The following is a 16,643-nucleotide window of genomic DNA, read 5'->3' as shown; positions in this document are numbered from 1 at the left end:
CCCCACTGGATCTATGCAGTTGGAGCATAATCAACCAAACGGCCTCAGAGGGCGGATTGGGATCCTCCAGATGTACCCCACTGGATCTATGCAGTTGGAGCATTATCAACCAAACGGCCCGGAGGGCGGAATGGGAATCTCTCAGATGTACTCCACTGGATATGCGCAGTTGGAGCATAATCAACCAAACGGCCTCAGAGGGCGGATTGGGATCCTCCAGATGTACTCCACTGGATTTTTGCAGTTGGAGTATTATCAACCAAACGGCCCGGAGGGCGGAATAGGAATCTCTCAGATGTACTCCACTGGATATGCGCAGTTGGAGCATAATCAACCAAACGGCCTCAGGTGGCGGATTGGGATCCCTCATACGCACTCCATTGGAACTTGTGGGCTGAGGAGAGCAGGATCTGCATGCGCATAATTTTTTTAAAAAAAAAGTTTTTGTTTTTTTTTTGTTTTTTTACTAATTTTTTATGAGGACCTAGCCCGATATGGAGAAGGGCTGTATACTGCAATATAAAGGCACAGTGTGCCTGCAGACAGAATCTATAGAAAGCAGGGGCCTGAAATGAGAGAGGAAGTTCCGGCCTAGAAGGCCGCAAAGGCCGGGGACTAAATTATCACGCCGGCCGACCGGGACTCACCGCTAGTCAGTACATAGCGAACCTGGATCGATGTCCGGAATGCGGTCACCTGAGTCCGCTGACCACGTAAGCCCATCGGAGGAGTAAATATGCGTGGCCGAAGAAATCAGAAAGAAATAAAACGGTAGGCCCAAATAAAGCCGGGGCATAAATTTTGCGGCGTCCGGCCGAGTAGGGAATCCGTTCTGCCTGCTCTCCCGGGACGGCTTAGTGGACTCCTGAAAAGGGAGCCGCCGAGAAGGTGCGTCGCTTGGCCGACCGGGAAGCCCACCCGGTCGGTCGGAGAGCGGGGTCACCGGAATAGGGCGCAGAAGGCGCCTGTTTGTAGTCGGGAAGGTGAAAGTAACATGCCGCGGCCGTGGAAAGGGATTAACCCTTTCTACTGAGGTGAGCTGGGCGATGGGTGGAGGATTCCTCACCCCCTCAAGAAGGGGCCATGTGAGGGGGACAGGGAGGGACAGTAAAACTCACCAGACTTCATCTGTGTTCTTCACCCATAGTCTTGTACCAGCAGGGCCACCCCACGACCGCTGGCACCAGGCATCAGGGGTCCATGTAGAGAAGGGCTGGGGAGGAGGTGGCCCTCTTGCTGGCGGGAAGCAGGGGAGCTAGGCTGCCCTGGTCCACTTTGTCTTCTTGGGGGAGGCAGGGCGGTGGAAAGGCAACACCGGCCAGCCTCCCAGGGAGACAGAGACGCATGCGAATCTGTGCCCCTTAACCTAAAAATAAAATAAAATAAAAACAAAAATCGTAAAAGAGCCACCCTGCTAAGCAGGGAGGTCTGCCTCCTACGACACTAAGCTAAAAACTGATATGCTCTCTCCAGGCTGGAGGGGGTATAGCCTGCAGGGGAGGAGTTATCACTTTTCAGCCTAGTGTCGCCTCCTAGTGGCAGCAGCAAGCTATACCCACGGTCCTGTGTCCCCCAATGATACCAGCGAGAAAAAGGATTCCCTATTTTTAATAAAGACCAATTGAAAAAATTATTTTTAGCTCACGAGTACAAATGCAATAATAAAAAATAATTGCCCCTAAAGGTGTACATAGCCTTTCAGACAAAGTTAATAGAAGGCACTTACTAACGTAAATATTCAGCAGCATCATGCAGATATTGTCACTCACATCAGTCCCCGTTTCTAAAAAGTGCCCACGATCCAAATCTCAAAAACAATAAATAAAATAAAACACACACATGGGCCTACTTCGTAGTAATCCTATTTTGATTATCGGTAGGTTTTGATCTGATTTGTGGGTCCAATCAGCCAGTATAAAAAGTCTTTCAGTATAGGGTATCCATATCAGGTCAGAATGGGGTCAGATTCCAGACAGACCCACAATCAGTTGATCCTAAAGAATAGGCCTCCAAAACTAAAGTAACAGAATCCCGTTAACATTCTTTTGCTTCATACCAATACCACATAATCTGAAGAACTGTTTAAAGCAGCATTGCAAATTCTAAAATGGTTGGTTACACAGAACCCCATAGAATAAATGTTAACTCTCTAGTCAGAAAATACAATAAGCAAACCACAGCACGGATCCTCTCTGTAGCTACTAAAAGCATGTTGGGAAAAAAATGGCACACTTTAGTTAAAGAAAAAACATTAACTAAAAGTTACTGTAGCCGCAGTACATGACCTAAGAAGGTGCACATATTAAAATGTAAACATTTAAATACCTTCATATTTGATTCTACAATGAACTGGAGTTTGAAGTTCATGAAGTTGTCCTATGAAAGGCAGAAAAAAAAAGCGACGTTACATCATAAGAGATCGCCACAATTTCTCTGAACATACTGAAAAAAGAGGTAAGTCCACATTATACATCTAATGCTTATTGGTTTGAAGGCTGAGAATAGAGATGTGCATCATCAAAAGCAAAATTAAAGGTCAAGGCACCAACGTAACTTAGTCTCCTGTCAAGCGGACAGCAAAACGCTGCAAGCAGCGTTTTGGTGTCCGCCTCCATAGAGGAGGCTGAACAGAGGCAAACTGATGCATTCTGAGCGGATCCTTTTCCAATCAGAATGCATTAGGGCAAAACTGATCCGTCTTGGACCGCTTGTGAGAGCCCTGAACAAATCTCACAAACGGAAAGCCAAAACGACAGTGTGAAAGTAGCCTTAGGAGGTGATATCTTTGCACACAATTAAGACAACCACAGGAATTCTGCCAACAGGGATTGGTTTCTAAATCTGCAACTGAAACTACTAAAACCATAAAAGGTAAGCTGTGAGTTTCACATATTAAAAGGGGTATTTGGATATGTGAAGTTATCTTCTACCCACAGGATAGGGAATAACTATTAGCAGTCAGACCCCCAGGCATCACAAAGATTGGGTGAATAGAGCCGCAGATCAAGCAAGCATGCTGGCGCTCTATTCACTCTCTGTGGGACTGCCCAAGAGTACAGTGTATGCATCCTAAATGATTATGCATGCCCTATGCAGAGTCAAAGCCCATGCCATAATATGCCTGGTTCACACAAAATGTTTCTCCAAGGGTACTTTCACACTAGCGTTATTCTTTTCCGGCATTGAGTTCCATCCTAGGGCCTCAATACCGGAAAATAACTGATCAGTTTCATCCTAATGCATTCTGAATGGAGAGCAATCCGTTCAGGATGCATCAGTTCAGTCCCTCCTACGGTATTTGGCCAGAGAAAATACCGCAGCATGCTGCGGTAATTTCTCAGTCCAAAATGCAGGAACACTTGAAATGTATTAGTGCCGCGTTGACGGATCCGGTCTTCGCAGACCTTTAAAATGTGAAAATAAATACTGGATCAGTTTTTATGGATGACACCGGAGAGACGAATCCAGTATGTCAATGCATTTATCAGACAGATATGCATCCGAATCTGTCTACAAATGATATCAGTTTCCATACGGATTTCCAGATCCAGCAGGCAGTTCCGGCGACGGATCCACACAACACAAGTGTGAAAGTACCCTAACCCACAAAACAGCATTCTTGTCCGCCATTTTTGCACCTACTGTCTGTCCTGATCTGTTCTTAAATTTAACAAAATAAATTGTACCCACCTTATCTACACATACAGACAGATGCCACATAAATGGCAAGTGAGGTAGTATTCTAGAACCTTAAGGGGAGAATAGCTCATCAATATCAGATCGGTGGGGTATCAGCTGTTTGAAGGGGCCCTGGTACAGAAACTAAACAGCTCCATCCACTGTGTAGTGACCATCCCCGGTTTCTGCAGCTTTTGCAAACAGCTGACTGCCAGGAGTGCCAGTAGGCAGATCCTGGTCAATCCGATACCAATGACCTATGCTAAAGATAGGGACTATTTGAGTATTTATGACCTAACTTTTCAGAGAACTTCTCTTAAAGCAATAGTACAGGTGCCAAACAAAAACACAATCCGGGGATATACCCCCTTACCGGCTCTATCAGGGAACCACGGTGTATGGAGAGCTGACGGCGTGCCACGGTGAGCAGAGATTCCTGAATTGAAGATTTGAGAAAAAAAAAACAGCACTGTGGTATTCCAAACTGGTCACTATTTGTAGAGAAAAGTAAACACTCAAGCAGTAAAAAACATCACCTTCTTGACGCGTTTCGGGCACCCAGGCCCTTTGTCAAAAGAAGGTACATACAAAAGTTAAAATACACGTTTAGAAAATGAATCCACCTATCAGGAGAAAAGTTTCATTAACAGATGGGAGGCAACTTAATGGTGAATCAGCCTCAGGGTAACAACCACCTGTGAATGGAATACAATTCAGTAAATCTTCAAAGCAAGCATATAGAGCACTGTTCAGACACACTCGAGGGGCTTTTGCAATAGAATCGAAAAAACACACTAAAAAAACAAAAGCAATAGATTAATGTACATGAAATCCCTGATGTTAATAGTGGTATATAACATCCTGTCTCCTATTTAAACCTGTTGGGAATCTGGTTTGAAGCATAAAAATCCAGAAAGTTCCTCTTGCTAGTAGATTTTTCTTATGATCGCCCCTCTGTATGGTTTAAAAACCCTTTCAATTCCACAGAGGGTGAAAAAAGATAAATCCCCCCTGTGGACATCACGGAAGTGTCTGGAAACTGCAGAGGTGTTCAGTGCACACTCATTCGCATCGGATAAATGTTTACGAATCCTTGTTTTTAAAGTATAAGGCTATTTTCACATTAGCGGCAGGACGGATCCGACAGGCTGTTCACCCTGTCAGATCCTTCCTGCCGCTATTTCGCCGTGCCCCCAGATCGCAGCTCCGTCTCCCATGACTGTAATGAGGACTGGGATGGAGCTCCGGAGCAGTGCACGGCGAGAGGCCGCCGGACTAAAAGTACTGCATGTCCGACTTTTTAGTCTGGTGGCCTCTCACCGCGAACTGCCGTGCTGCACCGGAGCTCCGTCCCCGTCCTCATTATAGTCAATGGGGACAGAGCAGCGGTCCGGTGAAATAGCGGCAGGACGGATCCGACAGGGTGAACAGCCTGTCAGATCCGACCTGCCGCTAGTGTGAAAGTACCCTTAGTAGTGCATCCCACACACTGCAATTTAAAGGAAGTACAGCAGATGAGATACACAACATACTTAGTGTTGCAATTAATATAGGATGAAATTTTAAAGGTAATATTGGTTTTGTATGATATAAAGGTTTTTGTTGTTGTAACATAGTTGCGACAGATCTTATGCCCGACCTATAAAAGCCTTTTGTTTTCAGCCAAGTACACGATGATTTTTCAGAAAGAAAAACTGGGGGATAGTATAGAGCCGACCGTACAAGCTCTTTTTTGCAACATATTTGACTCCCTCCTTGTAAAATATCCGAGACAACCTTGTCTTGGTACAAAATAGGAATATATTTATGATATTAGTAACCCGTTTGTACTCCTGGCTGTACACTGTGGAAAAAACAATGCCCTTCTTTTTAGACTGGTTCTCATGCATACCCCTAGAAAATAGAGCTAGTAAATCTTTCCTCCTGGTATCAGAGGCATATTTTATGCCTCGTTCCAATGACCAGGTGAGATATTTCCTAGCCCAAAAAAACTGCTAGAAATTCTCTGACATTCATTTTGAAAAATCGCATCATCTGAGCAGCTACGTCTAGACTACACGCAATTACAAAAGAATTCAGATTAAGGCTGCAGTAATTATTTCAGTAATCGCGTATTCTAGCGATTATTTTTTACGATTAATCGAGTACTCTAATAAGAAAAAAAATGAATTAAGACTGTTTTCCTTTATAAAAACTCAGACCCCCTGCCATCAGTCCCCAACACCCTTCGTTACCCTCTGTGTGATTATCCCAAGTGCTTCAGTTCCCCCCAGTGCCATGAGCTCCGTTCCCCCTGTGCAATCATCTCCCCCTCAACCCCTGTGCAATCATCCCCCCATCCCTTGTGAAATCATCTCCCCCCCCCCCCCTCCCTTGTGAAATCATCTCTCTCCCTGCTCCTCCTGACACCGAGTTCACAGTGTCATTGGTTGCTATGATGCTGTGCACCAACTTACCTTTCCAGCAGGGGCGCCGCAGACACTCCATCGGACCATGGATGTGCTGTGGAGTATCCCGGAGGCCCCCTGCTGGAAAGGCGAGTACTGCGGGCCAGCGGGAGTAATAGCAAGCACTTCACTCCCGCTCCGTGGTCACGTGACACAAACGAATCTTCAATGCAAAAAATTTGCATCGAAGATTTTTTGGGTCAAATTACTCGATTCAATCTAGTAATCGTTTCAGCCCTAGTCTAGACCTTATAAACTCGCCCCTTGGAATATTTTTGATGTGTAATGGATGACATGATGTTGCATGCAATAAAGAATTGCCCACAGTAGCTTTAATGTAAGTGGCAGAGACAATGCTATGATTGCATGAAGAGAGCAACAGATCCCGAAAATGTATACTCATTGTGTCAAAACCAGGGCTGTGGAGTCGGAGTCAATTTTGGGTACCTGGAGTCGGAGTCAGGCAAAAAATGAACCGACTCCGACTAAATTTAAATTGGAATAAAAAAGCAAGTTTAAATGTCCGAATTCATAAACAGTTATAATTAATGACTTCTCTACTGTAAGAATAAAGGCCAATGCATGCAGTGCCTCACGTAACTGCAAAACAAACACGTTCAGTGATGTGAAGAAGCATGCTTTTCATATGCTTCACTATATGGCACGCAATGCACAATTAGGAGTGGCAATACATATACTTTCCATTGTGTTGTGTTCTGATGTTACAGGGAACACAATGCCCATGGTTAACCTAGCCTCTCACTGATAAGGGATTAAGTAAATATGTGTTTTGCAGGACTAGAGACACTTGTATAAGTGAAGGGAATGGAGGGTCAATAGTTCAAGACTGAAGCTGTAAACCATGGATGTCAAACTCATGGCCCTCCAGATGTTGCAAAACTACAACTCCCATCATTCCCTGATAGCTGTAGTATGCCCAGGCATGATGGGAGTTGTAGTTTTGCAACAGCTGGAAGGCCACGAGTTTGACATCCCTGCTGTAAACCATTGGAAAAACTGCTGTCATTCAGCTAAAGCTATAAAACGTGTAAACTCAGAATGTTATCTTAAACTTTAAACATGACTATGGGATTCTTCTAGGGAAATCATGTTTTAAAATAAATGTCCCTTCTTGGATCCTCCCACTGCCCTGTCTTCAGCAGAAGATCAGCACACAAAGGAGAAGGCAGCAGCTTCTGCCCAACTACCTCTCTGTGCTCGAAGAGCTTAGAAGAACTTCTTTCTTTCCTTCCTTCAAGGAATGTATAAAATACATTCGCATATTAAATACAGAGGAGTCGGAGTCGGGGAGTCGGAGGTACAAAAAACTGAGGAGTCGGAGTCAGAGCATTTTTTATCTACCGACTCCACAGCCCTGGTCAAAACTTAAAGTGAAACTTAAAATTGAAATCAGTTGTTGATAAATGTTCCGAAAGCAATGATATCCTCCTGACGACCTCCCCAAATAATGAGGTCATCTATAAATCTGCCATACCATATTAGGTGCGATGAAAAGGCATTTTCTTCCGAAAAAAATATGACTCCTCCCACTACGCCACAAAAAGGTTAGCTAACGAAGGTGAAAATTTAGCCCCCACACTTGTAATAAAAACTCATCATCAGAAACTAAATAGTTGTGCGTTAATTATTATTATTTTTTTACTGAGAACAAACCAAATTTTTTTAAAACCATTATTATAGGATCTGTAACTGTTCAGAAGATGCGACAGAGCCTGTAATGCTAAATGCGGTACGCTGGAGTATAGAGGCCACATCACAGGTTACCCAGCAGTAACTGGATTTCCACTGAATGTCCTGAAGGGACTGCAAAACATGCTTGCTGTCTCTAAGATAGCCTGGGACCTGTAGTACTAATGCTGGGTTCAGACCTGAGCGTTCGCGATGGAGCGCTCTGTATGCGCGATTGTACCGGCGTTTGCAATCGCGCATACAGAGACAAGCGAACGCCCATTGTCGCGCGTTCCCGAAAGTCTATGTACGGGAACGCGCGACAAGACGCCCCAAAGAAGCTCATGTACTTCTTGGGGCGTCGAGCGTTTTACAGCGCGATCGTACGCGCTGTAAAACGCCCAGGTGAGAACCATGCCGATAGAGAAGTATTGGTTTCTCCTTGTTGAGCGTTTTACAGCGCGTAGGAACGCGCTGTAAAACGCTCAGGTGTGAACCCAGCCTAAAGGTTGCAAGATCCTATACACCCACTGACCTAATCTTTCATTCAGGGAACCTATGCCTGCAACTATAAGTCTCATAGGAGGGGGAAACACCTTAGGTAGTCAGTGGAAAATAGGACCAATTGAATGGGAGACAAGCAGAAAAGCTCTCATTTCTTCATCCAAAACCCCTAAAGATAAACCCCCTTGCCAAACTACTGGCTGAGAATTTCTGAATTGTAAAGTGGGGTCACGGGGTAATTTCCGATTTAGAAGTGTCACACAAAAGCTCCAGATTTAACTTCCTATAGAGTACAGAATCCAGAACGACGACCATGCCCCCTTATCCGCAGCACGCACCACTAACCTATCATTGTTTTTCATATCATAAAGAGCTATTTTCTCACTTTTAGTTAGATTGTTAGCATGCTTATTATTAAGGGAGGTTCTGTGGAGGTGAACTAGTTCTGACTCTACCAACTCCTGTAAATCATCCAGCACTGAAGTCCTGGACTGGACAAAAATCAGGATTCGGAACAGCAAATGCTGGCACTTGAGTACTCTCCCTCATAGATTCAGACTCTAAGGCCCCTTGCAGATGAGCGTTCCTCCCACAGTGATGATTGAGAATTGTCTGTGGTGTCACCAGAGACTAAATCAGAAAATGACACTTTGTTTGGTGACTGAAAGTCCTTTACCATATTTTTTAGATTTGCCCGAGTATAGATTTCAGTGTATCAGAGGAACGTGAATTTCTTTTCCAGTCATAGATTTTATTACTCTCATAGTCCAGATTGTCTCGGCTGTATTTGTTCTTTTTTATTTGTGCAATATCATTTTCCAATTTCAACATGTTAATTTTCAATTTTTTCATCAAGTTCTTTGAAAATGTGTAAATCCTTGTGCGGCTCCAATAATTGCTGTATCTCCTTTATATCCACATGTAAGGACTGCAGTAATTTCTTTTCTTGTTCCACAATAAGTGCAATTGGTTTAAACAAACATTCTGATAAGATTCCATTCCATTTGGTAGAAAAATCCTCACTATATATCGTCCTCGGTTTCTTTTTTATGCAAAGACCCCTAGGGATCATATGTTTCTCAAGGTAGGTTTTTAGGTTGGTCGAATCCCACCACACCTTTGTTTCTTTTATTAGAAGATCCTCTAAACGAAACATTAAATTTCTCTACATGAAAAATTGTTGCAAGTTTTGTTAATCTATCCGAGCAATCTTCTACACATTTGAGGCTCAAGATAGTAGGATTAGGATTCTCAGGTGCTTGCATGGTGTTTTATTTTCTTTAGGTGACCAGTTTGTATATAATACAGTTTATAATTATAGTCCATCCAATGAGCACGGTAAAAAAACCTCAAAAATGGCAAACAAAACACAATCAAGGGATATACCCCCTTACCGTGCTCTATATGCTTGCTTTGAAGACTTGCTGAAGTATATTCCATTCACAGGTAGTTGTTACACTGAGGCTGATTTAACATTAGGTTAACTATCTGTTAATTTAACTTTTCTCCTGATAGGTGGATCCATTTTTATAAACGTGTATTTTAAATTTTGTATGTTCATTATTATACCATTCTTTTGACAAAGGGCCTGTGTGACCGAAAAGCGTCAAGGTGATTTTTTTTAAATTGCTTTAGTGTTTACTTTTCTCTACAAAGTGATCAGTTTGGAATACGGCAGTGCTGTTTTTCCCCCCCTCAAATCTTCGATTCAATAGTACAGGTGAATAGAAGAAACTTTGCAAAATATTTTAATCACAGAAAAATGCAGTAACTAGCTGTCCTCTCTTGCTTCCTAAACTAACTCTCACTAAACCCACTCACTGAAGTATCACATTTCAACTAGGGTTGTTGAGATACCAAAATTTTTTATTTGGTTTCGATAATATAAAAATACAAAAAAAAGCTGCATGCATTACACACTTTATGAAACGTCCAGCCCATAATCCTATCCTATTTTTAGGGGGACAAGGTGACAAAAAATAAATAAAAAAAATTGGGGGAATCGCGCAGTTTTTAGGGTGTCCCCCCCCCCCCCTTGGACTTTTCGGAAGTGGCAATATAAAATATATAAACAAACATATGTAAAATTGGGAAAAGGGGTGATTTATACTTTTTTATATAACTATTTCTCTCCTTAAGGGCTAGAATGTGGGATATTTTAATCCCTTGTCCTATTCACCCTAATATAGCTCTATCAGGGTGAATAGGACTTCACACTGTCCCTGCTGCCCTGGGCTTTGTGCACACAGCAACAGGGAGCTTACCATGGTAGCCAGGGCTTCAGTAGCGTCCTGGCTGCCATGGTACCGATCAGAGCCCTAGGATTACACTGCTGGGGCTCCATTTACAACTGTCACTGTACCACCAATGAAGAGGAGGGGAGGGGACCATGTTGCGACTGCCACCAATGATTTTAATACTGGGCATTATCAGTGGGTGGGGGCGCACTGCGCCACCAATGATTTTAATATTGGGGTAGGAGGGGGGGGGGGGGGGGGATTGGGGAGAGCGCACTGCGTAAATGATAATTAACGTCTAATACAGATACAGGAGGTGGGTGCAGCAGCAGAATCACATAGCCTGCACGCGATCGCTGCGATCCACAGCAATAAAAGCTCACCATCCCAGAGGTCGGGTGCAGGCTATGCGATTCTGTCGCCGCACCCACCACCTGTATCTGTATTAGATGTTAATTTTCATTGGTGGCGCAGTGCGTCCGCCCCTCTCTCCTCATTGGCAGCGGCGGCATAGGGGGAGGGAGAGAGTGACTCCTCCTCCCCTGTGCTGCTGAGGGAACATGGCACGATAAAAGGCAAACCCCGGTACACTCTGATGGCTGGGACCATGGGAGTACGCATAGTCCAGCACATTTTCCTATAGTGTGCAAGCACGACCACCGCTGCTGGATTGTAGGGTGTTCATAACCATGAAAACGAGCAGTGTATAATATGATGGAAAAATGAATCAATCAGCAAAGGAGGCAATATGGACAATCGCAATACTCTAGTAAGTGCCCTATATTAACTTTGTCTACATGATAAATGCCATTTGCTGAAGTGAGACAATCCACGAAACACAAGATACCGGCTGTGTGTGTTCCGCATTTTGCGGAATGGAACGTCCTGGGCTCTATACAACAGTCTTGTCCTGATCTGTAATACGAACAAGAATAGGACATTGTCAGGAATATGGATTAATATTTTATGTCAGCCATGTCCCCACACCAGCCATCAGATAGCAAAGGGGGACCCTGCTTCAAAGCCAGCAGATGGCAGAGAGCTTCTAGCAGTCCACCAGTGTTTACAACTTTTCACACTTCCATCCAAGATGATGTGACAGGAAGAATCTCTCAGCATGAGGTCTAGTCCATTCCCCAGTTCAATCAAATCTAGCAGACAGCATGGAACCGGCGACTTAAGGAATTATGATCGCCCGGCCATCACAGACACAAACCGGATACATATTTGTGTCCCTGTGGTCACGGTGAACAGGCCTGTGGTCTTAGTGTGGTGGTGGGATGCCAGGGAAGGGAGATATACATATCTCCCCACAGAAAACAAATAAAAGGTACCATGCTTGGACTCTACGGGTAGCCGGACCCCAGGCGGATCCGTTGGTCCCAGAACCATCTCCCTTTGACCTTATGGTCTGGAGCTATGAACCCTAGTGTTTTGTGGGTCATTTGCTGCCAGTCCAGCAGAGGGGGGTTGGTCCCCTCCCAGAGGCAGGCTACAGGTTAAAAGGATTGTGCCAGCAAGCGATCGTGTCTTTCTCTGAAAGGGGGGTCACATCGTGCCATACATTTGGAGAGACCTGGAAACTGCTGACATCACTGCCTCCACGTGACCGCAGCCAAGGACTATTACTCCATAATAACCCAAAGGAACATTCAGCTACTCGGTAACTGACTTGTACTCTGTGTAATCCTGTTTGTACCATACTACCTGTATTCGTAACCTCTGTATAGACCACTGTATATATTATTTGTGTATAATGTGTTATCTAGTGTGCCCTTAAGGAGGGGTGTATCTATCACAAGGCAAACAAGGCATTTGCCTAGGGCGGAACTTGCCAATGGGGCAGCAAAATGCCTTGTTTGCTTAGTGATAGTTACACAATATGCAAAATATTTTGTTTGCTCCTTGTCCGATCCAATCCTTCACTATGCGAGCGGCATCGCCGGCAACGCATAGTGAAGGAGTTGAAAGACTTACTTCCCCCTCCTCCTACTGACTTCCTCCCGACCGCCCCTGCCTTTTGCGTCCGCGCGTTGCCGTCGTGACGTCACATGGAGGTGGAGTCACGGGCTGGCAACGCTAGGGTGAGCCTCATCTCCTTCAAGTGCAGAACGGATCCTGCACACTGTCACCGTGAACACTGAGGCCAGGCCCCGGCCACCAATGCACTGATCCCTGAGCCTGCTGTCTTCAAAAACTGTAAGTACTTAAATTACAGTAATTCACAAAAAATCTACTACTTAGTTGTTTTATAGGGTAAGGGGGTTTGGACCTGTTGGGTGGTTAGAGGGGGGAGAATTAGGGAGGGGTTAATACTGTACTATCTCTAGCTGCACATTGTTTAAAAAAAAAAAAAAAGTAATCTATAAAATACATTTGTGTTAGAAGTTGTGCTTTTTTTAATAATTACAGCCATTTTATTTAATGTACTTGTATCATGTGGACTGACCACGTGCTAATTCAAACAATTTGAGTGTCTGTGATCAATATAGTATAGTTGACCTAGATGACTGATCTTTGTAAAGTGGTTGAATTTACATTTTATATTATTATATGTAAAGATTCTCTAAAAATAATAGATATAACATTTGGTACAGAAAACAAAATATTGGCCTTCGTTATTCAGTTTTAAAAACAAAGGAAAATGTGAAGCTCTAACAGGAAAGGGTGGAGCCTAAAAAGGAAGGGGTGGGGGTTACAGAGGAAGGGGTGGGTCAAAATTTATATTAGGGGGTGCCCGAGTTTAGTCTCACCTAGGGCAGCACAAAACCAAGATACACCACTGCCCTTAAGGCGATTAAATATATAATTTAAGCTTGTGCTGTCTTGTATCTCGATCACAAATCCCTACGTTCCGTGTTTCGGCCTAGTTATAAGCTACTGCGGGTTGGTTTCTCACCTTATATAATCCCATTAGTAGACCGGGCTTATATCAAACGAGAAGCTGGTGGCAGATTTCCCGGGCTGAGGAAGCGCTGTTTCACTGGGGCAGTGACCAGGCTCCCTCAGCTTGTTGCCTCTCTGTGCCCGTGTGGACAGGAGTCTGTGTAAACTATGCTAACCTTACCTCCGGGAAGGCGTAACGTCACATCTTGGTAACCAGTGACCATACCGCGTCTCGTGAGCTCGACGTAGTTGACGTCATGCGGACACGAGGGGTGGTATCCCTCACAGACATATTCTATTTTTTTGTGGGTGCTGTGGAACGAACATAAGGATCCAGACGGCACACGGTGTGCTGTTCATATCTTTCGCAGCCCCATTGAATAGGTCCGCATCAGACCCACCAAAAATGCTGATCAAAAAAATAAGTTTGTGTGCATAAGCTCTCATTTTATGCAGTAAAATTTACCGTAACTTTTATTTTTCACATTTTTTTCTGTTATTGGCAAAAAAAAAAGTTATCAGCCTTTGTATTGCTTGACTGCCTAGGAAAACAAGCAGCTTCATTGTTGGAGAGCACTACAATCCAAGGGCGGAACTAACTGTATGCTACAGAAGACAAAGCATGAAAAAAGATCCAGAATTACTAAGGGTACTTTCACACTAGCGTCAGTGTGACAACTGACAGCATTTGTAGACATATCCGGGTACAGACCCGTCTCTCCACTTGTAATGCAGATGGACGGATCCGTCTTGCAGCCTTTTTCACAGTTTTCCCGGTCTGCGCAGACTGATCCGTCCTCAGTCCGGCACTAATGCAAGTCAATGGGAATTTAGGGCTCTTTCACACCTGCGTTATTGTCTTCCGGCATAGAGTTCCGTTGTCGGGGCTCTATGCCGGAAGAATCCTGATCAGGATTATCCTAATGCATTCTGAATGGAGTGAAATCCGTTCAGGATGCATCAGGATGTCTTCAGTTCCGGAACGTAAAGTTTTTTGGCCGGAGAAAATACCGCAGCATGCTGCGCTTTTTGCTCCGGCCAAAAAAACTGAAGACTTGCTGCAAGGCTGGATCCGGAATGAATGCCCATTGAAAGGCATTGATCCGGACTTAAGCTAAACGTTGCTTCGGCGCATTGCCGGATACGACGTTTAGCTTTTTTAGAGTGGTTACCATGGCTGCCGGGACGCTAAAGTCCTGGCAGCCATGGTAAAGTGGAGCAGGGAGAGGGGGAGCAGCATACTTACCGTCCGTGCGGCTCCCACGAGTGACGTCAGGGCGCCCCACGCGCATGGATGACGTGATCGCATGGCACGTCATCCATGCGCATGGGGCACTCTGACGTCATTCTGGAGCGCCCCGGGAGCCGCGCGGATGGTAAGTATACCGCTCCCCGCTCCTACTATGGCAAACAGGACTTTAACCACTTCACCGCTCGGTCATGCAACTTGCAACTTAGTTGCATAACCGCTCGGTCATGCAACTTACCACCCAAATGAATTTTACCTCCTTTTCTTCTCACTAATGGAGCTTTCATTTGGTGGTATTTTATTGCTGCTGACATTTTTACTTTTTTTGTTATTAATCAAAATGTAACGATTTTTTTGCAAAAAAATGACATTTTTCACTTTCAGCTGTGAAATTTTGCAAAAAAAACGACATCCATATATAAATTTTTCGCTAAATTTATAGTTCTACATGTCTTTGATAAAAAAAAAATGTTTGGGCAAAAAAAAAAATGGTTTGGGTAAAAGTTATAGCATTTACAAACTATGGTACAAAAATGTGAATTTCCGCTTTTTGAAACGGCTCTGATTTTCTGAGCACCTGTCATGATTCCTGAGGTTCTACAATGCCCAAACAGTAGAAAAACCCCACAAATGACCCCATTTCGGAAAGTAGACACCCTAAGGTATTCGCTGATGGGCATAGTGAGTTCATAGAACTTTTTATTTTTTGTCACAAGTTAGCGGAAAATGATGATGATTTTTTTATTTATTTTTTTTCTTACAAAGTCTCATATTCCACTAACTTGCGACAAAAAAAGGAGATTTTTGTATAACTTACCAGTTAAATCTCTTTCTCGCTCTTCCTTGGGGGACACAGACCTTGGGTATAGCTCAGCTCCCTAGGAGGCGTGACACTAAGTAAAACTGTTAAGCCCCTCCTCCATCAGCTATACCCTCAGCCTGGAGATAGAGGCTACCAGTTGCGTGTCCAAGTAGTGAAAGGATAACAACCAATAACGGAAACAACCAGCCAGCAACCCAACGGGGCGCCAGACCATAACCCTGTAACAAAACACAGAAGGGTGGGTGCTGTGTCCCCCAAGGAAGAGCGAGAAAGAGATTTAACTGGTAAGTTATACAAAAATCTCCTTTTCTCGCCCATTTTCCTTGGGGGACACAGACCTTGGGACGTTCAAGAGCAGTCCAAGAAGGGAGGGACCACAAACCCAAGGCGGACCACCACCGGAGCATCAGGAAACCGCTGCCTGCAAAACCAGGCGGCCCAAAGCAGCATCCGCTGATGCATGCGTATGCACTCTATAGAACCTTGTGAAAGTGTGCAGAGAGGACCAAGTGGCTGCTTTGCACAACTGTTCAGCCGAGGCCCGATGCCTCTGCGCCCAGGAAGCTCCGACTGCTCTGGTGGAATGAGCAGTGACGCTGAAAGGCGGAGCTCTACCCTTGGCTCGATAAGCCTCAGACACCGCCAGTTTAATGAAACGGGCAATAGCCACCTTGGAGACCGCCAAACCCTTGCGCGAACCCTCCGGAACCACAAACAGGGAGTCCGTGCGCCGAAAGGATCCGGTGACCTCCAGATAAATCTTCAACGCCCTGACCACATCCAGACGGTGCAGTTCCCGTTCTCTGGGGTGGGAAGGAGAGGGACAGAGCGACGGAAGGACGATGTCCTCATTGATGTGAAAGGCGGAGACCACCTTTGGCAGGAAGGACGGGACAGGCCGAAGCACAACCTTATCCTGGTGGAAGAATCAGGAAAGGTTCGGAGCAAGAAAGAGCCGCCAACTCCGACACCCGTCGGAGAGATGTGATGGCCACAAGAAAAATGACCTTGCAGGACAGAAGGCGAAGGGAGACCTCCCGTAAAGGCTCGAAGGGGGCTGATTGGAGCGCCGAGAGCACCACATTCAGGTCCCAGGATGGAACTGGAGGGCGGTACGGCGGAACAGAGTG

General features: G+C 44.8%; 1 protein-coding gene across 8 annotated transcripts in view; it reads right to left on the bottom strand.

The window, feature by feature from the left end:
• Positions 1-16,643, bottom strand: part of VEZF1 (vascular endothelial zinc finger 1) — a 64,174-nt gene that overhangs the window by 14,424 nt on the left and 33,107 nt on the right. For 5 of the 8 annotated variants that reach the window (XM_044287406.1, XM_044287408.1, XM_044287405.1 and 2 more), the window contains exons 5-6: positions 4,052-4,114; positions 2,326-2,376 (exon numbers count right to left, since the gene is read on the bottom strand). In XM_044287406.1, the coding sequence (XP_044143341.1) occupies positions 2,326-2,376; positions 4,052-4,114 (114 nt within the window). The remainder of the gene's footprint in view (positions 1-2,325; positions 2,377-4,051; positions 4,115-16,643) is intronic. The other 3 variants (XM_044287410.1, XM_044287409.1, XM_044287407.1) reach the window with 1 other exon arrangement.

This window comes from Bufo gargarizans, chromosome 3 (assembly GCF_014858855.1).
Source record: "Bufo gargarizans isolate SCDJY-AF-19 chromosome 3, ASM1485885v1, whole genome shotgun sequence".
In the NCBI taxonomy this organism is placed as follows: Eukaryota; Metazoa; Chordata; class Amphibia; order Anura; family Bufonidae; genus Bufo; species Bufo gargarizans.
This window is presented reverse-complemented; position numbering and strand designations above follow the sequence as displayed.